Raw genomic sequence first — 26,688 nt, 5'->3', positions numbered from 1 at the left:
TCACTGAAATGCCTGATGGCTTTGGATAAACCAAGATGTCCCTGAATATGTGCTCAGACACACAGCCTCAACAAATACTAGGCCCAAATACACGCCTGAATATGGAAATGCTACAAATATCCCCACTACTTAGAACAAACTGCAGAAATGTTTCTCACAGCTGAAAAGCAGCAGTGAGCCTTTAAATGAAAGTTTTAAACAACTAAATGAGCCTCTAGAAAAAAGAGTTTAACAGCAACAAGTTTTCAGAAACAAACAACTCAACAGATACTTAATAAAAGTGGACAATTTCCAGTTAATACCTCACACAGTGAAACTAGCTAGAAAAATACACAGTACACAAAGTGCTATAAATAACAAAGAAATAAAGAACAAAATAAACAAAAATAGGATACTTAATGTTGTATATTATAGCTCCGAGTTTCCTCAGTGTACTTCCTTTGATCAGTTCAGTGAGAAATGGCAGAACTCTCACAACAGAATTTCTTAGGTAACAGAAAGTTGAAACCTGAGACAGCTTTTAAGAAAGAAATCTCAAAAGAACCAATGAGGTGCTTAGTCTAAGCTGTAATCCAGGTGACCTCAGTCAGCCAATGACCTCAAACAATTATCTCTCACTGAAATGATGATGGTTTTGGCTAAACCAAGATGTCCCTGAATATGTGCTCAGACACACAGCCTCAACAAACACTAAGCCCAAATACAAGCCTGAATATGGAAATGCTACAAATATCCCCACAACTTAGAACAAACTGCAGAAATGTTTCTCACAGCTGAAAAGCAGCAGTGAGCCTTTAAATGAAAGTTTTAAACAGCTAAAGGAGCCTCTAGAAAAAAGAGTTTAACTGCAACAAGTTTTCAGAAACAAACAACTCAACAGATGCTTAATAAAAGTGGACAATTTCCAGTTAATAACTCACACACAGTGAAACTAGCTAGAAAAATACGCAGTACACAAAGTGCTATGAATAACAAAGAAATAAAGAACAAAATAAACAAAAAATAGGTTACTTAATGTTATATATTATAGCTCCGAGTTTCCTCAGTGTCCTTCCGTCGATCAGATCAGTGTGAAATGGCAGAACACTCACAACTGAATTTCTTAGGTAACAGAAAGTTGAAACCGGAGACAGCTTTTAAGAAAAAAATCTCAAAAAAAACAATGAGGTGCTTTGTCTAAGCTGTAGTCCAGGTGACCTCAGTCAGCCAATGACCTCAAACAATTCTCTCTCACTGAAATGCCTGATGGCTTTGGATAAACCAAGATATCCCTGAATATGTGCTCAGACACACAGCCTCCACAAATACTAGGCCCAAATACACGCCTGAATATGGAAATGCTACAAATATCCCCACTACTTAGAACAAACTGCAGAAATGTTTCTCACAGCTGAAAAGCAGCAGTGAGCCTTTAAATGAAAGTTTTAAACAGCTAAATGAGCCTCTAGAAAAAAGAGTTTAACTGCAACAAGTTTTCAGAAACAAACAACTCAACAGACACTTAATAAAAGTGGACAATTTCCAGTTAATACCTCACACACAGTGAGACTAGCTGGAAAAATATACAGTACACAAAGTGCTATAAATAACAAAGAAATAAATAACAAAATAAACAAAAACAGGATACTTAATGTTGTATATTATAGCTCCGAGTTTCCTCAGTGTACTTCCTTTGATCACCTCAGTGTGAAGTGGCAGAACACTCACAACTGAATTTCTTAGGTAACAGAAAGTTGAAACCTGAGACAGCTATTAAGAAAGAAATCTGAAAAGAACCAATGAGGTGCTTAGTCTAAGATGTAATACAGGTGACCTCAGTCAGCCAATGACCTCAAACAATTCTCTCTCACTGAAATACCTGATGGCTTTGGCTAAACCAAGATGTCCCTTAATATGTGCTCAGACACACAGCCTCAACAAACACTAGGCCCAAATACATGCCTGAATATGGAAATGCTACAAATTTCCCCACTACTTAGACCAAACTGCAGAAATGTTTCTCACAGCTGAAAAAAAACCGTGAGACTTTAACTGAAAGTTTGAAACAGCTAAAGGAGCCTCTAGAAAAAGAGTTTATCTGCAGCAAGTTTTCAGAAACAAACAACTCAACAGATGCTTAATAAAAGTAGACAATTTCCAGGTAATACCTCACACACAGTGAATCTAGCTAGAAAAATACACAGTACACAAAGTGCTATAAATAACAAAGAAATAAAGAACAAAATAAACAAAAAATAGGATAGTTAATCTTATATATTATAGCTCCGAGTTTCCTCAGTGTCCTTCCTTTGATCAGTTCAGTGTGAAATGGCAGAACACTCACAACTGAATTTCTTAGGTAACAGAACGTTGAAACCTGAGACAGCTTTTAAGAAAGAAATCTCAAAAGAACCAATGAGGTGCTTAGTCTAAGCTGTAGTCCAGGTGACCTCAGTCAGCCAAAGACCTCAAACAATTCTCTCTCACTGAAATGCCTGAAGGCTTTGGCTAGACCAAGATGTCCCTGAATATGTGCTCAGACACACAGCCTCCACAAACACTAGGCCCAAATACAAGCTTGAATATGGAAATGCTACAAATATCTCCATTACTTAGAACAAACTGCAGAAATGTTTCTCAGAGATGAAAAGAAGCAATGAGCCTTTAAATGAAATTTTAAACAGCTAAACGAGCCTCTAGAAAAAAGAGTTTAACTGCAACAAGTTTTCTGAAACAAATAACTCAACAGATGCTTAATAAAAGTGGACAATTTCCAGTTAATACCTCACACACAGTGAAACTAGCTAGAAAAATACACAGTACACAAAGTGCTATAATTAACAAATAAATAAAGAACAAAATAAACAAAAAATAGGATACTTAATGTTATATATTATAGCTCCGACTTTCCTCAGTGTCCTTCCTTTGATCATTTCAGTGTGAAATGGCAGAACATTCACAACTGAATTTCTTAGGTAACAGAAAGTTGAAACCTGAGACAGCTTTTAAGAAAGAAATCTCAAAAGAGCCAATGAGGTGCTTAGTCCAAGCTGTAGTCCAGGTTACCTCAGTCAGCCAATGACCTCAAACAATTCTCTTTCACTGAAATGCCTGATGGCTTTGGCTAAACCAAGATGTTTCTGAATATGTGCTCAGACACACAGCATCCACAAACACTAGGCCCAAATACAAGCCTGAATATGGAAATGCTACAAATATCCCCACTACTTAGAAGAAACTGCAGAAATGTTTCTCACAGCTGAAAAGCAGCAGTGAGACTTTAAATGAAAGTTTTAAACAGCTAAAAGAGCCTCTAGAAAAAAGAGTTTAACTGCAACAAGTTTTCAGAAATAAACAACTCAACAGATGCTTAATAAAAGTGGACAATTTCCAGTTAATACCTCACACACAGTGAAACTAGCTAGAAAAATACACAGTACACAAACTGCTATAAATAACAAAGAAATAAAGAACAAAATAAACAAAAAAGAGGATACTTAATGTTATATATTATAGATCCGAGTTTCCTCAGTGTCCTTCCTTCGATCAGTTCAGTGTGAAATGGCAGAACACTCACAACTGAATTTCTTAGGTAACAGAAAGTTGAAACCGGAGACAGCTTTTAGGAAAGAAATCTCAAAAGAACCAATAAGGTGCTTAGTCTAAGCAGTAGTCCATGTGACCTCAGTCAGCCAATGACCTCAAACAATTCTCTCTCACTGAAATGCCTGATGGCTTTGGCTAAACCAAGATGTCCCTGAATATGTGCTCAGACACACAGCCTCAACAAACACTAGGCCCAAATACATGCCTGAATATGGAAATGCTACAAATATCCCCACTACTTAGAACAAACTGCAGAAATGTTTCTCACAGCTGAAAAGCAGCAGTGAGCCTTTAAATGAAAGTTTTAAACAGCTAAAGGAGCCTCTAAAAAAAGAGTCTAACTGCAACAAGTTTTCAGAAACAAACAACTGAACAGATGCTTAATAAAAGTGGACAATTTCCAGTTAATACCTCACACACAGTGAAGCAAGCTAGAAAAATACACAGTACACAAAGTGCTATAAAGAACAAAGAAATAAAGAACAAAATAAACTAAAATAGGATACTTAATGTTATATATTATAGCTCCGAGTTTCCTCAGTGTCCTTCCTTCAATCAGTTCAGTGTTAAATAGCAGAACACTCACAAATGAATTTCTTAGGTAACTGAAAGTTGAAACCTGAGACAGCTTTTAAGAAAGAAATCTCAAAAGAACCAATGAGGTGCTTAGTCTAAGCTGTAGTCCAGGTGACATCAGTCAGCCAATGACCTCAAACAGTTCTCTCTCACTGAAATGCCTGATGGCTTTGGCTAAACCAAGATGTCCCTGAATATGTGCTCAGACACACAGCCTCAACAAACACTAGGCCCAAATACAAGCCTGAATATGGAAATGCTACAAATATCCCCACTACTTAGAACAAACTGCAGAAATGTTTCTCACAGCTGAAAAGCAGCAGTGAGCCTTTAAATGAAAGTTTTAAACAGCTAAAGGAGCCTCTAGAAAAAAGAGTTTAACTGCAACAAGTTTTCAGAAACAGACAACTCAACAGATGCTTAATAAAAGTGGACAATTTCCAGTTAATACCTCACACACAGTGAAACTAGCTTAACAAATACACAGTACACAAAGTGCTGTAAATAACAAAGAAAAAAAGAACAAAATAAACAAAAAATAGGATACTTAATGTTATATATTATAACTCCGAGTTTCCTCAGTGTCCTTCCTTCGATCAGTTCAGTGTGAAATTGCAGAACACTCACAACTGAATTTCTTAGGTAACAGAAAGTTGAAACCTGAGACAGCTTTTAAGAAAGAAATCTCAAAAGAACAAATGAGGTGCTTAGGCTAAGCTGTAGTCCAGGTGACCTTAGTCAGCCAATGACCTCAAACAATTCTCTCTCACTTTAATGCTTGATGGCTTTGGCTAAACCAAGATGTCCCTGAATATGTGCTCAGACACACAGCCTCAATGAACACTAGGCCCAAATACACGCTTGAATATGTAAATGCTACAAATATCCCCACTACTTAGAACAAACTGCGGAAATGTTTCTCACAGCTGAAAAGCAGCAGTGAGCCTTTAAATAAAAATGTTAAACAGCTAAAGGAGCCTCTAGAAAAAAGAGTTTAACTGCAACAAGTTTTTAGAAACAAACAACTCAACAGATGCTTATCAAAAGTTGACAATTTCCAGTTAATACCTCACACACAGTGAAACTAGCTAGAAAAATACACAGTACACAAAATGCTGTAAATAACAAAGAAATAAAGAACAAAATAAACAAAAAATAGGATACTTAATGTTATATATTATAGCTCCGAGTTTCCTCAGTGTCCTTCCTTTGATCAGTTCAGTGTGAAATGGCAGAACACTCACAACTGAATTTCTTAGGTAACAGAAAGTTGAAACCTGAGACAGCTTTTAAGATAGAAATCTCAAAAGAACCAATGAGGTGCTTAGTCTAAGCTGTAGTCCAGGTGACCTCAGTCAGCCAATGACCACAAACAATTCTGTCTCACTGAAATGCTTGATGGGTTTGGCTAAACCAAGATGTCCCTGAATATCTGCTCAGACACACAGCCTCCACAAACACTAGGCCCAAATACAAGCCTGAATATGGAAATGCTACAAATATCCCCACTACTTAGAACAAACTGCAGAAATGTTTCTCACAGCTGAAAAGCAGCAGTGAGCCTTTAAATGAAACTTTTAAACAGCTAAAGGAGCCTCTAGAAAAAAGAGTTTAACTGCAACAAGTTTTCAGAAACAAATAACTCAACAGATGCTTAATAAAAGTGGACAATTTCCAGGTAATACCTCACACACAGTGAAACTAGCCAGAAAAATACACAGTACACAAAGTGCTATAAATAACAAAGAAATAAAGAACAAAATAAACAAAAAGTAGGATACTTAATGTTATATATTACAGCTCCGAGTTTCCTCAGTGTCCTTCCTTCAATCAGTTCCTTGTGAAATGGCAGAACACTCACAACTGAATTTCTTAGGTAACAGAAAGTTGAAACCTGAGACAGCTTTAAGAAAGAAATCTCAAAAGAACTAAAGAGGTGCTTAGCCTAAGCTGTAGTCCAGGTGACCTCAGTCAGCCAATGACCTCAAACAACTCTCTCTCACTGAAATGCCTGATGGCTATGGCTAAACCAAGATGTCCCTGAATACATGCTCAGACACACAGCCTCCACAAACACAAAGCCCAAATACAAGCCTGAATATGGAAATTCTACAAATATCCCCACTACTTAGAACATACTGCAGAAATGTTTCTCACAGCTGAAAAGCAGCAGTGTGCCTTTAAATGAAAGTTTTAAACAGCTAAAGGAGCCTCTAGAAAAAAGAGTTTAACTGCAACAAGTTTTCAGAAACAAACAACTCAACAGATGCTTAATAAAAGTGGACAATTTCCAGTTAATACCTCACACACAGTGAAACTAGCTAGAAAAATACACAGTACACAAAGCGCTATAAATAACAAAGAAATAAAGAACAAAATAAACAAAAAATAGGATACTTAATGTTATATATTATAGCTCTGAGTTTCCTCAGTGTCCTTCCTTCGATCAGTTCAGTGTGAAATGGCAGAACACTCACAATTGAATTTCTTAGGTAACAGAAAGTTGAAACCTGAGATAGCTTTTAAGAACGAAATCTCAAAAGAGACAATGAGGTGCTTAGTCTAAGCTGTAGTCCAGGTGACCTCAGTCAGCCAATGACCTCAAACAATTCTCTCTCACTGAAATGCCTGATGGCTTTGGCTAAACCAAGATGTCCCTGAATATGTGCTCAGACACACAGCCTCCACAAACACTAGGCCCAAATACAAGACTGGATATGGAAATGCTACAAATATCCCCACTACTTAGAAGAAACTGCAGAAATGTTTCTCACAGCTGAAAAGCAGCAGTGAGCCTTTAAGTGAAAGTTTTAAACAGCTAAAGGAGCCTCTAGAAAAAAAGAGTTTAACTGCAACAAGTTTTCAGAAATAAACAACTCAACAGATGCTTAATAAAAGTGGACAATTTCCAGTTAATACCTCACACACAGTGAAACTAGCTAGAAAAATACACAGTACACAAAGTGCTATAAATAACAAAGAAATAAAGAACAAAATAAACAAAAAATAGGATACTTACTGTTATATATTATAGCTCTGAGTTTCCTCAGTGTACTTCCTTTGATCAGTTCAGTGTGAAATGCCTGTGAAATGTGAAATGTGTGTGATAGGTGCAGCGTGTGTACTACTGACAACCTGATATACATTAGGAGTGCTTTTATGTGAGATGTTTTACTGCAGTGACATTGTGTAAATATATCTCTCACATTATTTATCACTTTGTTTGAGATGTTTGTTAGTAAACATGAGACAATTTCTGCATTGCCTCAGGATGCCCATATCCACTAAGCTAGTAAAGGAGATAGTGGGAAAGTTCATATCCATGGCAAAAGGCCCCTTTTTATTGATAAGATGGTTCCGGTGAAAATATAGAGCAAAGTCAGGAATAGTTGGTTGTCATTTCTGAAGGCAGTGCTTGTCACTGTGCTAACTAGTTTCCCTGAGTTCATCTAAGTAGAGCTGAAATTTTAAGAGTGCTTTTACAGGAAAAACGCCAGCTCAAGGTGTCCAAGTCTATACAGGGCACTACCAAACACTTGACAGGAAACTACTTTAGTAGACCCTGATGGTTTACGGATGAAGTACTTATGGAGATATTCTGAAGTTAGGTTATATGGTGTTGAATCAAACAGTACTTACTGAAAGGAAAGAATTTGGCTTTGTCATAAATGATGAATAGTGGACAATCTTGTAATTGGCTACTATCTGACATTGATTATTGCTGCTCTCTCCACAGCTTTATGTTGTTGGGATGCAATGTTCCTTTGCCTCTTTTCTCATCAGAAGCAAAACAATAGCACTGATCCCTAGATGAGATGCAGGCAACAGGCTCTTTGGTGATCAACAGTCATGTCCCAGATGATGCAAGGGTCTGTAGGCTTACTGTAACCTTTTCTTGGTACATGCCTTGAATAGCAAACAAACCAGTCAGGAAGGTCATAAACATTCACTGCCCAATCAGAGGCAGTCAGGAACAAATGCCTTCTTCTCATTCTCAAACAAGAAGTATAACTGTATCATAAATTCCAGGCTGGTACCTATGATACAGTTATCAGCAGTCTCAAGGAAATAGTGTCCCTATACTCATTCTCTCACCAGATACAAAGTAGTAGCAGAAATTCCAAGATGGCACCTAAAAAACAGTTATCTTGCTTTCTAGTGATCAGCAGTCTTCGGGAAATAATGTCCCTATACTCCTTCTCCCACCAGGAGTAAAACAGAAGCACTAATCCCAAGATAATTACTGAAAGGCTGAATGTGAATGCTTGAATGATTGGTGGTCTTTGATCAGATGTTGCAGATTTTAAAGGTAAGATGAAAAAAATGAGTTACTATCCTAAGAGCTGTAGTGTGCACTAAGCAGTTAAATATGAAAGAGGGCATAACTCAAACTTCAGCAGTCTGAGGGGAGAGATGCTAATTTTAAAAGGACAAGATAGATTGGATAGGGTGAGCACTTTAGCTGAAAGGGAGTCACGTCTAAAAATGATAATTTTTTTGCTTACTAACAATAGCCAATGAAAGAGGAGAGTGAAGGAATTATGTGAGCAAATTAACCACTCCGATTTCTTTGCTAGTTTAAATATGCAATAGAATACATAATACAATTAAAGCACAGTGCAATGAAAATATACCACAATACAAAAAACAGAAGAAAGCAATAAATCAACGCAAATTACAAGAAAGCAATATAAAGGAAGACAAACTAACAGTTCCCCACAGCAGTCTATGGCAGGGTCTGAGTGAGCTTTTCCAGTTTCTTGTGCTACAAGAATTATACCTTGTTAAAATGAATCAAGTTTTATTTACCATGGAAAGAATTGTTTACTTTCTTTTCTAGCTTCTGGTTCTGGTTAAGGTGTGAGCTAAAAAGGTTCCTTTGGACCTTCCAGCCACCGAGTTAAAAGGCAAACTAAATGTAAGTGTATAAAATCAGAACATTAGAAATAAACTAACTATTCAGATTTGCTTAAGCCTATCTTGACATATGCTGAGGCCTCTTGGGAAGTTTGATTTCACTCTTTGAGGAACTAACTTTACTAATGCAATTACACACATTTGTCAGCAGTGAGCTGACAGAAAAAAAAGTAGTAGTAATAATGGAATACATATGTGAAATGAAGACATGAGCAAAGAGTGAGGGATTAATAGAAATGAAAGGAATAGTATTTGGAAAGAACAACATACTTAAAGGAGGAAGTAGGAAAGGAAACAAAGTGTTGTCTCAAAAATATCCTTTAAATGAATAATATATTGTAATTTAGGGATTTTGATCTGTTGATGTGTGGCTGTTTGTCAGCATTGATGATTAGCAGGACTATTTTCCCATCTCTCCATCTATCAGTCCTCCTTTTCTCTGTTGTCTAGTCACACTAAGCTTTGGGCTGTAGCACTCATTGTACTCTTTCTGCTCTCTTACAGGTAAACCAGCTGGCAGCTGGACTGTTAGCCATTGGTCTGAAGAAGGGGGACCATCTAGGAATGTGGGGTCCAAACTCCTATGAGTGGATATTGCTTCAGTTTGCAACAGCCAAGGCTGGAATAATATTGGTAAGAAATATTCAGTAAACATGTAAAGAAAAGTTATGCTGCCAGCTGTTAACCACTGTTGATAGTGTAAGGGTTAAGAATTTAAAAATGATTACTGACAAATGACCAGTCATTTTTGCCCTAGCATTAGCAATCCTTTAATTTATATCCAATAAGCTTCTGCATCAGAATTTATTTAACAAATGGAGTGTTGCATAAGATTGTATTTTGTCCAAGTATTTGGTGACCTCCAAAGTAAATCAAAGCTTGCTTTCTATAGCTGCAGCATTATTTGTTTTGGTAATGTCAGACAATGTTTTGGCTTTTATATCAGAGCCCTAGTTAATGCTACCATTACATAACTGTCATTTTAAAAAAAATGTATGTATCTTCCTCCCTTATATCTGTTAACTATAATCTCCTCCCCATTTTCCCAAACAACCTTGAAGAAATATTTGATCCTGCACCTTCACAGGAAACTCTTTGTCCCCATGGTCTGAGGTTCTTGTTTCACCCTCCCCTCAGAACAGGGTTGCCCTTGTTTAAAGGCCAGATGCAAATTTTTCTCTGTCCAGAGAACAACACAGCAGCTCCCTGCAATCAGTGACTGCATACCTCTGCTTGGAGTGTGAATTTTCTTAACAGCTAAAACCCTGCTATGTGGATCTGGTATATGTACCTCTGAGATGGGGAATACAATACTTGCCTGTGACATAAGCATAGTTCTATGCATGCAATGACCTCTGGGTAAAGTGCAGTTCCCTGTCTTGTGTGCTCATGGACATTGTGTGGCCTGTCATACTTCTGTATGTGTTTCCTACCTCAACTAGATGTTGACACAGCAGTACCCCTATCCATCTGTTCCTCCCCCAAAAAATATGAGAGCCAGCACTGGGTACTCACTTTCACCTCTCCTTGCTAGATCTTCCAATGCCAGGTGTACTGACTAATCTTGAGGCACTTGATTTGAATTTTCTATTTCACAGAAATATGTCTACCAAATGCTGTTGTACTATGAATGTGGTATCACATCCATTGCACATCAAGGACTGGAATAATGTATTTCATCCACATGAACGTGATGCCCCTTATTCGGGTGTACTGTTTGTGTATGATTGTTACATCATTTATACTGTTGCAGTATGGACAGTGTATCAGCTGGGGTCAGGGTCAGGGTCAGTGGCTAACCAGGTAAGACACTCACTTTTGATGCAGGAAGGTTAAAAGAATACAAGTTATGTTCTCACATTGTGGGTTTTGATTTATCTTTAGTCTATAAGCACAGAAGAGTAAAGCTATGAGCTGTTAACAAGCTGCTTCCTGATGTCCAGGATTTGATTCATTCAGCCTCTGTTTGCCTACTTGGGAATCTGAACACATCATGTGATCAAACAGCACACTGGGGCAACTAGGAAATTATGCTAGAGTAGACTGCAGGCCTAGCAACCACCTGGAAACCTGGGAACGCATAGTGCAGCAAAATGATACTATAATAAGAGCCATGTTACTGACCTATGTATTTCAGCATACTGCACTTCAAACAGGGATGTTAAAAGGTCAGGTGTGATAGTAGCATCTTCTGGTGTAAACAACTTTTAAAGAGTTGTATTCCAATTCATAATTCTACTCCAGTCAATTCAAACATCAGCAGTTAAGACTAAATCGATTGCTGAGAACAGAGTTCTGGCCATTACAGTATCATTATGAGCTGACTTATGGATTGGATTTCATCAATATTTTGTGTCTGCAGATATGCCAGCCTCACAGAATACAAAGTAACACTAAAAGCATCCATTTTAGAAAAACAATGTCTTATTAATAAGTAGGATGTACATTAGAATGTGTATCCAGCAACTGTAAAGTGAATTATATCAGCATAAATAATTAGATCTCATTCAGAGAGCTGTCATACAGAATGCAGTACAATAGCTTTCTTCCTTTTATTTAAAAATGTGAAACACTATCTCTAATAATGTGGAAGAAATTGACAAAATGTGGAACAACTACTAAGAACTTAACAGCAACTTCAGCTCGGAAGCTCAAAGGATGGATGGTTAAATCTGACACTTTATTCTTAACAAAAATGCATTTTGATGAATTAATATGATTCAGTATTTACATTGGATATCGGTTAAAAAATTCTTATTGTATGAAAGACCCTTTCAATGCAGAACTGTGAGGAGCATCGACTCTTTAAGGCTCAAAATGATGAACAATCCATCTAATAAGGTGCACTTGAGAGGTATGCGCATAATGCAAATTATTTAGTCTGAATTGTCAAAAATCACAAAATGCTGAAGGTTCAAGAGACCAGAATCAATAATAACAGATTTGAAGCAAGACAAAATGTTTAAAGATCTCAGGAACAGAAGCAGCAGGTGTGTGTGTGACGGGATGTGGGCGCAATAGGTGTTCTTAAAGAAAAATGCCCTTAAAGCAAGTAATACTTTTATTTTTTTATTAAAAAAATGAACCCCCCCTGACCAGCAGGGGGCCCCTCTCAGCCATTGGGCCCTAAGTGACCGCCTTGGTTGCCTAGTACTGGATCCAGCTCTAGTTGCATCCACTGCTCGATCTCTCTCTCTATCTCTCTCTCTCTCTCTCTCTCTCACGTAGACACACAAACACACTTCCACTTTCATACATGCAAACACCCATATCCTCACATATGCAGGCAGAGACATAAACATACTCATATACACACAAGGACACACACACACAGTCACTTTTCTTTTTTGAATTGAAACTTCTTTAGACTAAGTAGTGTGAGTTCAGAGTGAAATGAAAAGTGAAACAGAAGTGACACTCTTCTGGACAGTGGCACTATTCTACACACGGGAACATACACATTGAAGCAAACTTTTTATAGGTATAACTTTATGACCCAGAGTTTCCAGAAAAAAAATCCTGTCTGTGCCACCATGCTACTATGTTGCTACTTTTTGAATAGAATAACACAAAAAAGAACCACCTGCAGAAATCCAGGAGAAGGCAACTGGAATATTTTAAATGCTTAGTTTGACACACAGAAACACACACAGACACACACAGACACACACACACACACACACACACACACACACACACACACACATGTGCGCGCGAGCTCGTGCACACACACACACACACACACACACACACACACACACACACACACACACACACACACACACACACAGGCACACAGGCACACAGACACACAGAGACACATATACACACACACACACACACACACACACACACACACACACACACACACATGCTTTCGCGTACACACAAGCTGTTATTTCATATCTGCATATGCCTGTATATAATAATATTACAGCACCAAATTAACATTTTGCTTTAGTTTATTTTTCCAGACATAAGTATATTAGCGCTCTTCAATGATTTGTTTTAGCTTTTGCTGATCTGGAACATAAGAGAATATCAGAAGCACTTCTGATGCACAAATTACAAGCTCCACTCCACTTTAAATACACATGGAGTCACACACACACACACACACACACACACACACACACACACACACACACACACACACACACACACACACACACACACACACACACACTCGCACACACGCACACACGCACACACACGCACACACACACACACACACGCTGACAATTGAGAACTTGTGACCTTTTTATTTATTTATTTATTTTGCACTACAAATTTTCAGTGCTTGAAGCTGAAAATATGTTTTTTTTTAACTCTTAGGACAGATTGTAGGCGAGTACCGATTTGCTAACATTTGTACAGCAGTAGATTGGATCCAACACTACAGACCACCTTCACTCAAAGGGGGGAGGGGGGTTGGCATATTGGTTAACGTCTTCACTTCACAGATACACGATATAGAGTTTAATTTTGATGTTAGGTCATTGCCTAAGCCTAATCATACAGTACTTCCCTGGATTAGCTGCACTAGCATTCACCTATGAACACATTTCTTCATAAAACCATCCTTGCAAATTATACAAACTCTGCATTTTACAGTTTGAATTATTATGGTAATGTAAATCATACAAAATATTAAAAACAAATCTCTAAATGTTAATGTTTTAGTCAGAAAATGAGCCAGACAGCAGACTTTCCATTATATTTAGCTGATCGATCTAATGAAATTGTATATTTTAAAGTCTCTTCATAGTTTTAAACTACTTAAACTATCGATTCCTGATTTTTACACTGTGCCCTTATGTCTGAGAGACATAAGGTGTGGCATAGAAGGTTGTCATTTGAGTTAGCAATACGAACTTTGAAGACTTTCTCACATAGCACATCCTGTTCTTACCATTTCGAGTTCTCTCCTTACTGATGCAAGTGGATGAGATGTTATGTGTAGAAACCGTACTATACATGCCAGCAGTTCAAGTTTGCAGTTTAGTGCTAGCAGACTCATGATTTGTAGCTACTGACAGAGGGAAAAAAAGAATGTGCGTGGTGGCTACACACGCTAGAAGTGAAACTTCTGTTTTCAAGGACTACAAGTGCTACCAATGAGCAGTATGGCAGACACTGGGATGCGCAGGAGTATGAAACACACTGCCAATGCTGCAAAAGATTGTTTTTTTGGGGGGGTGTACAGGTTTACTTTTTTGACTTCTTCCATGCTTATTAAAAAGGTAAGCATAAATGGTATCTAATGTTTAATGAAGGGCACAGTGATTCTGAAAAGTTAAGCTGCTACAAGCTGCAAACATTGGTTACATAACGAAAAATCTTGTCCATAGAGTACTCTCCTGGATTATCTACATTTTACTGATATCAAAATGTTTGCAGATAGACTACTAGAGACATGTAACTTTGTCGGATGAGACAGTCTTTGACCTTTAACCCTACAGCAAAACATTTAATTTTAACTGACTTGAGATAAGCAAGTTTCCAAGGACACTAGAGACAGACCAAGGCATATCAAGTAAAACTTATACGATAAATATCGGACACTGGGTAGTGAAACAATGGCTTCCCATTATTAGATGTGATAGATGTGATCATATGATGTATTATATGATGTATTTACAAAGCTGAGATTACTATTAACAAGAACTAACAATAAAATTGTAGTCAGACTATTAGAACAATCTACAGTATTACATAAAATAACAAGGCAGACAGTGTTAGTTGCATCACACAGTTGTGTAGCTTTTGGAAGAGGTGTCTTACTTTGATGGGCAGGCAGTCCAAACAATTAACTATTAAGCTCATCTATTTTGCTAATGCTGACATTTTTAAATGAATGTTCGTTTTTATTAGATTTTTTGGTTTTATTGTAAAGCTGACTACTACGTTTTGATTGAACTTTTTACTCTTAACTTTTTTCTATATGTTAACTGGAACTAACTACAGGCTGAAAATGAACTCAGTGGTCTAGGCCATTTACTTGTGAAAAACCGAAAAAGCAAATCATTTAAAGAATTAGTAAATTTGGCTGTGGGACAGAGCCACCCTCTAGCAGAGTCTCATTTCCATTTCATTTTTTGTTTCACTCCGAACTTGCAATAGCATGCGAAGTTTCAGTTCAAAAAGTTTTCTTTCAGACCTGGCAGCGAAAGAAAGTAGTGTTAATTAAAAAGCATTATCTTCAGTTAGTCAAAGGACATAAAAGTTCAGTTTTGTAGCACAATGATACTTTTAAACACAGTAATACCTTTCAGGAAGGTTTTTACCTTTCATTAATGAATGAATGAAAGGCTGGTGTTAGGGCATGCCACACTTTAGGTCCTCAGACATATTCACCGTTCCCCAGTACTACTCACCATGTTGGGTGTTAGTGCACACTCACATACAATTCGTCAAAACAGACACTCAAACTACTGTAAGAAGAGAAGAAACCCCAGCTAAAGAAACTGAGCAACCAAGGGAACAAAAAGAACCCCCTGTCATATTCCTGAATGTTCTTAATTTTGTCATAAATATTTTTCTGGAAGTGTGCAAACTATAGTAAACCTTTGTGTTACTGGTAATCTTCTTCTTTTGGCTGCTCCCATTAGGGGTTGCCACAGCGGATCATCTGTTTCCATTTCTTCCTGTCCTCTGCATCTTGCTCTGTCACACCAACCACCTGCATGTCCTCTCTCACCACATCCATAAACTTTATCTTAGGTCTTCCTCTTTTCCTGTTACCTGGCAGCTTCATGCTTAGCATCTTTTTCCCAATATACTCTGCATCCCTCCACAGCACATGTCCAAACCAATGTAATCTTGCCTCTCTGGCTTTGTCTCCAAACCTTCTAACCTGGACTGACCCTCTAATATACTTATTCCTAATCCTGTCCACCCTCGCCACACCCAGTGCAAATCTTAACATCTTTAACTCTGTCACATCCAACTCTGACTCCTGCCTTTTTGTCAATGCCACTGTCTCCAACCCATATAACATAGCTGGTCTCACTACCCTCTTGTAGACCTTCCCTTTCACACTTACTGGTACTCGTCTGTCACAGATCACTCCTGACTCTCTTCTCCACCCACTCCATCCTGACTGTACTCTCTTCTTCACCTCTCTTCCACATTCACCATTACTCTGAACTGTTGATCCCAAGTATTTAAACTCATCCACCTTTGCCACCTCTACTCCTTGCATCCTCACCATTCCTCTATCCTCCCCCTCATTCACACACATATATTCTGTCTTAGTCCTGCTGACCTTCATTCCTCTTCTCTCTAGAGCATATCTCCACCTTTCCAGGGTCTCCTCAACCTGTTCCCTACTCTCACTACAGATCACAATGTCATCTGCAAACATCATAGTCCATGGGGACTCCTGTTTGATCTCATCTGTCAACCTGTCCATCACCATTGTAAATAAGAAAGGGCTCAGAGCTGATGCTTGATGTAATCTCACCTCCACCTTAAACGCATCCATCACTCCCACTGCAGACCTCACCACTGTCACACTAGCCTCGTACATATCCTGTACCACTCTTACATACTTCTCTGACACTCCCAACTTCCTCATACAATACCACAACTCCTCTCTAGACACCCTGTCATATGCTTTCTCTAAGTCCACAAAGACACAATGCAACCCCTTCTGACCTTCCCTCTACTTTGCCATCAACACTCTCAGAGCAAATATTGCATCTGTAGCGCTCTTTCCTGGCATGAAACCATACTGCTGATCATTAATCATCACCTCCCTTCTTAACCTAGCTTCCACTACTCTTTCCCATCACTTCATGCTGTGACTGATCAATTTAATCTCTCTGTAGTTACTACAGCTCTGCACATCACCCTTATTCTTAAAAATCAGTACCAAAACACTTTTTCTCCATTCCTCAGGCATCCTCTCACTTTCCAAGATTTCATTAAACAATCTAGTTAAACACTCCACTGCCATTTCACCTAAACACCTCCATGCTTCCACAGGTATGTCATCTGGACCAACAGCCTTTCCATTCTTCATCCTCTTCATAGCTATCCTTACTTCCTCCTTGCTAATCCACTGCACTTCATGATTCACTATCCCCACATCATCCAACCGTCTCTCCTTCTCATTCCCTTCATTCATCAGTGTGACTGGTAATAAGATCTTAAAATTGTCCCTGATTTGGGCCCTTTGACCGTACCACCCAACTGTCCAGATTTTCACAGAATGTCCAGATTTTTACATCATATTTTCAGTTTGTTCTTTATAAAATTTGTGGTTTTCTGGCAAATCACCAAGGACTGAGGTCACTAAATAATGGCAGTCATTTGAGTTTCTGACTTCATATCCTTCAGAAAAATATAGGTTTATGCAAAACTTGTTATTATAGCAACTAGTTTGCAAGAGTAATATTCAAAATCTGTCACTAATTTGGGGCCTTTGTCCTCCCTCAATAGTTTTGGCCTGTCCAGATTTCTTGTGCCACATATATACCTTTGACCTTATCCTTTCTTTTTCTCACCTGTTCTCTATTACAAAATGAAAGCAGTTATTATGCTGTCCCATTTAAAGTGATTAAATGGCACATCCCCTGCTGTTGTTTAAATAGTCTCACTCCTTTTTGACCACATAATACAGATTGGTGTTTTTTTCAGTATGTTAATAGAAAATTAGAAGTATATTAGAAACTTTATAATTTGAAACATAATAGCAATTTGGATGATAGTCAGTTCATTTAAGGCACTCCTTTGGGAGGTGTGCCAATGCTGAAGAACCATATAAAAACATAAGCAGATAAGGGAAGGGTGCAGACAGCACAGGAAATAGTTACATACTCTGTTCTTCTGAGAACTAGAGAACTAAGTGCTCAAAGTCTGAGGCAACATATATTAAAAATATAAACACACGCACGTGTGTGTGTGTGTGTGTGTGTGTGTGTGTGTGTGTGCGTGTGTGTGTGTGTGTGTGTGTGTGTGTGTGTGTGTGTGTGTGTGTGTGTGTGTGTGTGTGTGTGTGTGTGTGTGTGTGTGTGTGTGTGTGTGTGTGTGTGTGTGTGTGTGTGTGTGTGTGTGTGTGTGTGTGTGTGTGTGTGTGCATGTTCATGTGTATGAACTGATACTTGCTTAGGTGCAAAGCAGAAATGCCTGGGGGAGTGCTCACTCCACACCATGAAAACTCCAACAGATGAATTTGCAATTGTTACTGTATCACTTTAACTATCACACTCAACCTTCTGTCTCTAAAATGTGGAACAGTGATTCTGAAAATGTTAGAAAAAATGAGCAAGATGTGGAACCCTTGCTAGGAAGCTCACAGCATGGCTATCTACTGATTCTTCTAACTTAAAAATATTTTTATGAATGAATGTGGTTCATTATTATTTGTCATGGACTAGCCATCTGGCAGTAAGAACCCTGGCTTTAGATGATTGTCACTGTTGAAGTGACACATTGACACCATGTGCAAAAATGGGAAAAGGGGTTGTGGATGGATAGATGGGCATTTGTTTAAAACATTTTCAACTCTGAAAGTGTAGGACACAAACTCTGAAAGTGTAGAACTCAGAATTTATAAGTCTCAGACTGAGTAAATTTTAAGCTGTGAAGCAGTTGACTCATTTTTCAGCGGGCATTACCTGGACATTAAAACCTGCTGGTGATGTACACATTGTCATTCTCTAATCCACTATATCCCCCACAGTATTTACAGTATCCTAACATGTCTTCATCATCCCCCAAACTACCCTCAAGCAAGTCCTAAGTGCTCTCTCTAAAGGTAAAAACACTAACTCCATGGTCCCTGTCTTCTTGTCAGGACCAAACGCTGTCTGGCTGATCCAATATTACATATAAAATCTCAGCATCTCCATTGGATTCATGCCGCAAGTATGCAGGGCTGCTGTAGTCATGCCATTCCAAAAAAGGAGAAACATGAATCAGGCAACTAATGACCTATCAACCTGACCAGCCATATCTGTAAAGCAATGGAGCACATCATTACGGACCTTATAAACAACAACATAGTCAGACTTCAAACCCTGGAGCCTAAGCATTTTGTGTTTGTTAAAAGCAGGTCCTGCATCTTAAACCTGATTAACTTTTTTGAGCTATTTAGAATTAAGAAAATAATTTCCCATGGCAAAATTGGACTTTCCCAAAGCCTTCAATACCATTCCATATATGGGCATTATTGATAAACTAATCCAATTAAGTATAGACTCCATGTTATCTACTGGATTGAAAATGGCTCAGCAACAGAATCTGTTTTGTTAGTGTTTCAGGCATACTCTCAACTAAAAAAGTAGTTTCCAACAGTGTCCCTCAGGGATTGGTTTTGGAACCAGTCCTCACTGGTGTCTACTTCTCTGGCATTAAAGCAGACACCAAAAGCATGTGGCTGATGAAGTTTGCTGATGAATGCAAAGTCATAGCTGTCAATAACCTACATATTTCACAGGAGGGTCTAACTCATGTTAAAAAAAGTGGTGCATGGACCATGGCTTCAAACTTAATAATTTCAAAAAATGCAGCATTACGTCTCTTGACAAACCTAGGCATTCCTGTTGCTGTGACATTGGAGACCCCTCATGAAATATTCACTCAGTTGTTAGGGACTTCAGCACTTTCACTGATAGTGAACTATGCTTTGACCACCATGTTGCCATTGTTTTAGGAAATCCTTTTACACAGCCAGAATAATCATCAGAGGCACACCTTCTACATCTAAGGAAGTCATTATCTCCTTGTATTCCTTCCTTATCAGACAAATAATGGAATATAATGCCTTTTTAATATGTACATGGCTAAGTATATGAGTACAGAGTTCCAAAGGATCCAGTCCTATGAATTAGGCAAAACTAATACCTCCCTAGAAACCTGCTCAAAGGTTCTAAATTACCAGTGAAACATAACTATGACCTGTTGGCAAGATAGATAGCTTTCACAGAGGATGCCTGTTTTATAAGAAAAATTTCCTTTAGAGGTAAAGCGGAGTGTCTCCATGACCTTTATAAGTGTAACACAGATGGCTGGATCGGGAAATTGTAAGGATCCCCCCACTCCATCTGGCTCCTCTAACCATTATGGAAGAGGCCCAAAACTAAGTCAGGGTCTGGTATTAATTTATGTCTTGGTAGAATCATTGGCTAAGCTATTTACACAGTATCAACAGCCTATGAACATATTAGGACAAAGACAGACAACTGCTGAGTCACCAGCTGCAGCTGGCTATTCTTTTGTTGTCAGCCAGTTATCTTCCACTGTTAGCTAGCATAGTCAACAAGTGCATTACAGCCTGCTCTATCAATCCTGAGAATGCGAGTGAACATAATTGGAAGAGGCATAGCTAGGGTTTGGCAAGTAGAGCAGCTATACCAATTATAGGCTCTTAGGAAGTGTGAGTAACACTGTAAAAGAGGTGCCAGTCAGTCTGCACAAGTCAGCCATACATCTTTAACTAGGTCCAAGTGCAGTGCTTGAATTACTTAACCAGACTTGATATGAGTTTGCAGCTGCTTAAATGATTTCCTTGTCATGTGTCTGAGGAAACCTAGCAAAGATCAAGCACAGATGCTTGTTACAGCCCAGAGAAGACATTTTTGTTTTTTTTCTTTCTTGGTCCTCAACTATTGAGGATTTTTTCCCTCCCTTAATTTTGGTTGAGGGGATGTCATTTGGTGGATTGCCTTGGGTGCCTAATGTCCTTGCCACAGTTCTGATTCATAGTCAACCTCCACCCAGGTGGAAATGCAAATACTACATAGAAGGTCACACCTATACAAGACTTTGTGTGACAAATGGCCACTTACAGCTCAAATAGTTGGACTTTAGTCACTGTCTCCATCTAGAATGGGAGTCGCTGTTATCAGCCAATCACTCCCATCTTTTCCTTGCTGGCTTCTGTACCTCCTAGGACTGCAATTTAAACCTAAGTGATGTGTGGTACAATGGAGGCTTCATCTCAGTCTCTGCTTAACAGCCATCTGCAATGGTCAGGGGAAATTAACAAATTTACTCAGTACAAAGAACATGCTGAATGGAAAGTTTCAGTACTAGCAGTAATGCCTTCTATATGTGGAATTTTAATGACTTCACATGATTAGCATATGCATGCTTAGCATAACTGAGACCAGAGTCTTCTTCTTTCTTGTAGAAACAAATGCATTTAAATTATGGAAGATGCTCATGGGGGTATGAACTCCTGTAATATACTTTGGAGGCATGCAACTGGTATCAACATTTTGCAGGTTTGTTGTAGTACCGGTTCAATGAGCAATCCCATCCTGTTTTTTTTATTTTTTTTATTTTTTTTAAGAAGAGTGTAGGCTAATGCTGCACAATCCCATTCCCAGCTAAACATGGCCTTCCCACAAATTATCTGGATCCTATTCCTGATCTTGGGTTGCTGATGACATACATGAAGGATACCCTGACCTCAGTAGTAACAGGCTGGTATATATAGGCTGTTCCAGCACTACTACTGACTGGCCAACCAGATCTTATCTGCTATGGAAAAGATAACTCTGTTGAACACTTGATGATTGTGGAGTTTAACTGGAAACAGATTGGGTGGGGGTGGACTTGTTTTACCCCCACATTAAAAAAACTCTTTCAATATATCTTTACACACACAGACACACACACACACACACACACACACACACACACACACACACACACACGCACACGCACACACACACACACACACACACACACACACACACACACGCACACGCACACACACGCACACGCACACACACACACACACACACACACGCACACACATGCAAAATATTTAGAGACATTTATATGAAAAAAAATAAAAACCTAGCAGAATTAGACTGCACTTGGACTGCAGGTCCTTTTATTGTCATCAAACACTGAAACTGCAAGCTCTTTTCTCTGCTCATAGGACTTCTTCAAGCCAAATCATTGACTAGGAAAGTTTGAATAAAAGCTGTTACTAGTACTTTGGAATACAGAAAAAGCTACAAACAATTACACAGCTAACTTAACTAGAGGGGGTGAAATCAAACACAGTCCATGAACTGAATACAATTAGCAGCTGGGAAAGTCAGCTGATAGTGAAAAAATCTTCTTGTACACAAAACAACAGAATGCACACCAATCAAAAACTGAGCACTAGGAAAAAGGGATAAATTAGAAGTCCATGTGCCAATCCAAGGTCAGAAAATTAGTGGAGAAACACTGTAGGGGGTTAGTATCCGCTGTGACTTGAAACAAAGGCCAGATTTAAGTATGTAAAATATCTCCCCCAAAAAAACACCTTTACATAAAAACCTAGCCAAATATGGTAGCCACAATTAACTATGTAAAATAACTCCTTAAAACTGACTAAACGGGGTATGTATTAACAAAGGGCCTATGATAAGGTTAGAAAAATACAAATAAAAAGTTGCTAAACTGTTAAGCGGGTGGTACAAATGCACAAGATCAGAAGGTAAAGAATAGTTTACAGCAATGGAGTGTGTCAAAAAAGAGATATGCACAGTTTCCTTATCCAATTGGTTACATCTATCTCTGATTTATATCAGTATCTATATTTTCTATCTATTATTTAACTATATAGATAGATATACAGATATTTGGAGAGAGGGACATAGGAATTATCAAAAGTTCAAGGCTTTTGAGTCTTGCAACTAATGCCCCTAGTCACGTCTCACCCTAGACTATACTTTCCCTCTCAAGAAGCACTTTGCCAGAGTGAATTTGTGAATACCTATCCAACTATGTAGGTCCAATTTTAAGGAAGATAATGTATCACAGTGATTTAGCTGCAAGGGGAGTCTATTCTCAAGGTGAGGGAAACACTGAGCAGTGATGCTATTTTTCCACATAGTTGTATTGATCTGCTGAGGCAGATTTTAGATGCCTTGTTATTGTATTTGTGGCACTGTTTGGTTTGTGAAGGTACAAGAGTTCCTGGACTATGGGGTCCTCATTTGGTCAGAAGGCAAGGTATATATCTCATCAGAGAAGCCTATGAGATGCAGAAAGATGGGACGGTGCTGCTAGTCTTTTCTGGTAGCTTAGGCATTTTAAGCCTCTGAGCTTCTTGTTTATCTCTTGTGAAGTATATCCCAAAGACGGAGTTATATTATTGATCTGATCAGTGCTGGGTACAAGGGGAATTAACATCTTTACTTCTGGATACTATTCCTTTGGCTAATGGAAGTAGAAGGATTTCCCAACAGCTGTTCCTACATGCTGATCAAAGGATAGAGAATTATCAGGCTAGTTTATCAGATCTCTAACTGCATTCTGAAGTGGAGTATTGTTAGCAGTATAGGATGTCACATTGATTTGTCAGCAAATATGACAGTATTGCATTTTTATCATCTACTTTAAGCTTGTATTCAGTACACCAAGGATTTATAAGTGTAAGTTCCTGCTGGAGGGCTTATTTGTCATAGGGGATTTGGCAATTGCTCCCAATTTGCAGTCATCCACAAACTTGATTAGTTATATGCCTTGGTTTTTAATCTGTTGTTCAGAGAAGTAAATATGTAACAAAAGCGGTCCCAGTACTGAGGCCTGTGGGATACCACTTGTCACCTTTGTGTTATCTGATGCTGCCCCTAACACTTGCACCATATGGATTCTGTTTTTAGCCAATCTTAACATATAGGGAGCTATTTATAACACATTTAGTTTATTAATTATGCTAGCATGGGGGATGGTGCAAATGCCTTGGCCAAATCAAGATAGGCTATGTGTATGGTGTGATGGCTGACAACAGCTTTTGTTATCCTTTCAAAGAGGTTACCAGGTTATCAGACTGCATCTACCTTTATAAAACCACATTGTTGCAGGTCTAGCCTGAAGAGATTGTTAATGTTTATGTTAATCATGTCTGTTATAATGTGTTCCATAACAGTACAAATGAAACTCACCACACTGACGGGTCTATAGTTTCTATGGCCAGTAGAAGGATCTCATTTATGGAGAGGCATCACCACTGCCATATGCCATACATCAGTGACTGAGCCTGTAGCCAGGCTAAGGTTAAATACCTTATGGTGAATTTCTGCCAAGATGTTTCATTATCTGATCCAATGGAGAAATTGTGCTTTGTGTTTGACAGCACTTTCAGTGCATGTTCTTTAGTGGGTGGGGTGGGGGGTCTTCAGACATGCAGTCTTTGGATACTCATCTCAGGGGTGAAATTTGCACTAAATGTATTTGTTAGTATGTTGACAACATCCACTAGGTCTGAGTAGGCTTTGCCATTTAGTGTGAGTTATATGCATTGATGACTATTGTCTCTTAGTTTCCAAAATAACTAAAGAATGATTTGTAATTGTCTTTGGCTTCAGATGCCAACCTGAGTTCATGAGCGGGTTTAATAGTTATAACAGTCTTTTTTAATTCTTAGTCAAATTCCTAATATTTTCCTTGTCTTGGGTTCTTCAGATCTGTGGTATACTGCAATCAGCTGTTTTACTTTTTTTTAACTTTTATTATGTCAGTGGGCCACCAGGGTGGTTTGTATTTAAATTTCCCATTGTATTTAGATATAAATGGGAATAAAACTCCTTTGTGAATCTTTCTGCTGAGACAATAATGGGGCTGATGCTATTATAAGTGACTTTTGAAACCTCATCATAGAATTCCCAGAAAGGTATGTGATAGAGATCTTAGTTCATTTATTTATTTATTTAACATTTGTTAACTGGGTAGGTGAACTGTTCCAAGGACCCTTTCCAGTCACTACCTGGGCCAGAGAGGGATGACAATAGAAGTTAATATACATCAAAATGTAGAACTGTTCACAGAGAATTTTACATTTGCAGTGGCAATAACAGTTTTAGTTATAACATAGTACTGAATTTTCATTCTGACTACTTGAATTTTCATGTAGGTACAGGTCATTACTAAAAGAGCACATTAGATTACAGTTCAGTTCTGAAGACACATTTCAGTAAACATAAGAGCTGAAATAGTATTAAGCCAGTAGATGAAATAAAGAATTGTTCATTTTCTTACAGGTGCTTTCTAACCAACTTTCAATTCCAATATATTGATTTTGGGAGGGAGGGGTTTAGATAGTTTGAGGGAAAAATTTACTAGCTTATAATCTAACTTAAATGGTGGGAAAGTTACTAGTGGTGTCATGTATGGTGATGCTACATTTTGACATCAGTGTTTAGATAGCTAGATATAGATATAGTTCAAAGCTTTTAATTGAAGGGGAGAGTTGTTCATCACCACAAAAACTTTGTCTTTGCTGTTTTTTTTTTTTTGCTTTTTATTTACTTTTACTCTTTTTTATGTTTTTCTGTATTGTGTTGTTTTTTAGGACGGTTGGGATTTCATTAGGCTGGAATTAATGGTGCATGGAACCATATATAAGTCAATAGATACAACCAAACGTATTAATGTTTATTCTAACAGTGGAACCAAGAACACCAGTGGGACAAAAACACATATGTACCTGGTTCCATGATGTAAAGGGATAGAACCCTGACTATAAGCCAAGTAACTGGGGATCAATTAGAGGGTCCAACACTGATAGAAATGGGTGTGGTAATGCATAGTGATGGGGTGGACACCCTTTGGTGGATGGAGGTGCATATGTTTAGGGGACACTCTTAAGGTCTTGATCATTCTGGATGGAGACCAGAGAGGGAAAGAGGATAGTCTGTATTGCCTGTGATGTGGGGTCTAGTGCAGCCAGTGCTTTCTACAACTACATGTGAGGTGGGGTCTAGTGAAAACTGTGCTTTCTACAACTACATCCTCAGCAACATCACAAATGTCCATTGTCCCTTTTTTTAGATGGATTCATGGAGTCAGGTCAACTGTCACCACTTCTCTGTCTGTTGAGAGCCACTCTCCCACCTTCTTTGACAGTCATTTCTGCCTTTCTCAGTTATTCCTTTATGCAATCCACCCATCTCTTGGCCAGACATCTTCTTCTCCTCTTGACTTCTTCCTGTCTCTCCCGAATCTGCTTTACCACATTGTCTTCTGCTTTCCTGCACAAATGACTGAACCACCATAACCTGTTCACCTTGACCTTCTCTGTAATTGAGCTATTTTGGCTTCTGCTCTAATATACTTGCTCCTTCATCTTTCCCACTGTGTGCAACCTACTACTCATCTCAGGCCCTTAATGCCATCCATCTTAAGCTTCTTTATTGCTCTGCCTCAATTGCCCCGGTTTGTGTGCCATGCAGAACCACTGGCCACACTGTACTTTTCAATTTCTTTGGCATTCTTTTATGCACTACCTCTAACACTTTATACCAGTTGGTTGCAACCCCTCTGATTTTAGCCTTAGCCACTCAGTTCAGACTTCCCTTCTCATCAATCACAACTCATAGATACTTGAAGCTGTTAACCTGTTTGATCATTTTCCATTCTATCTCAGTTTTAAGATTCTTTTGATCATAGGATCATAGGATCATAGGAAGTTACTAGGCTAATGGCCTGAAGGCCCTTACAAGACTAGCCAAATTTTAACCTTGTTACCATGATCAGCACCTATTGCTCCGGTCCAAGAGGGACACAGGGTGAATTTACAGTTACCCATCCAATCGTCTAGATCATGTTTGGAAATGGCCAGTGAAGTCCTCTGTTTGATGTGAAGTGTGAGTCTAT

The 26,688-nt window shown here is 38.5% G+C and overlaps 1 protein-coding gene across 1 annotated transcript in view; it reads left to right on the top strand.

Annotated features, from left to right (window-relative positions):
- The window catches only part of LOC122816306 (medium-chain acyl-CoA ligase ACSF2, mitochondrial-like), a 1,435,169-nt gene that overhangs the window by 255,588 nt on the left and 1,152,893 nt on the right, over positions 1–26,688 (top strand). Inside the window, exon 3 of the mRNA XM_044089039.1 lies at positions 9,583–9,711. Coding sequence (XP_043944974.1) covers positions 9,583–9,711 — 129 coding nt within the window. The remainder of the gene's footprint in view (positions 1–9,582; positions 9,712–26,688) is intronic.

The sequence above is a fragment of the Protopterus annectens genome, chromosome 12.part0 (genome assembly GCF_019279795.1).
Source record: "Protopterus annectens isolate FY-2018-M chromosome 12.part0, PAN1.0, whole genome shotgun sequence".
Lineage (NCBI taxonomy): Eukaryota > Metazoa > Chordata > Ceratodontiformes > Protopteridae > Protopterus > Protopterus annectens.
The sequence above is the reverse complement of the archived record's forward strand: the minus strand, read 5'-3'. Positions and strand labels throughout refer to the sequence as shown.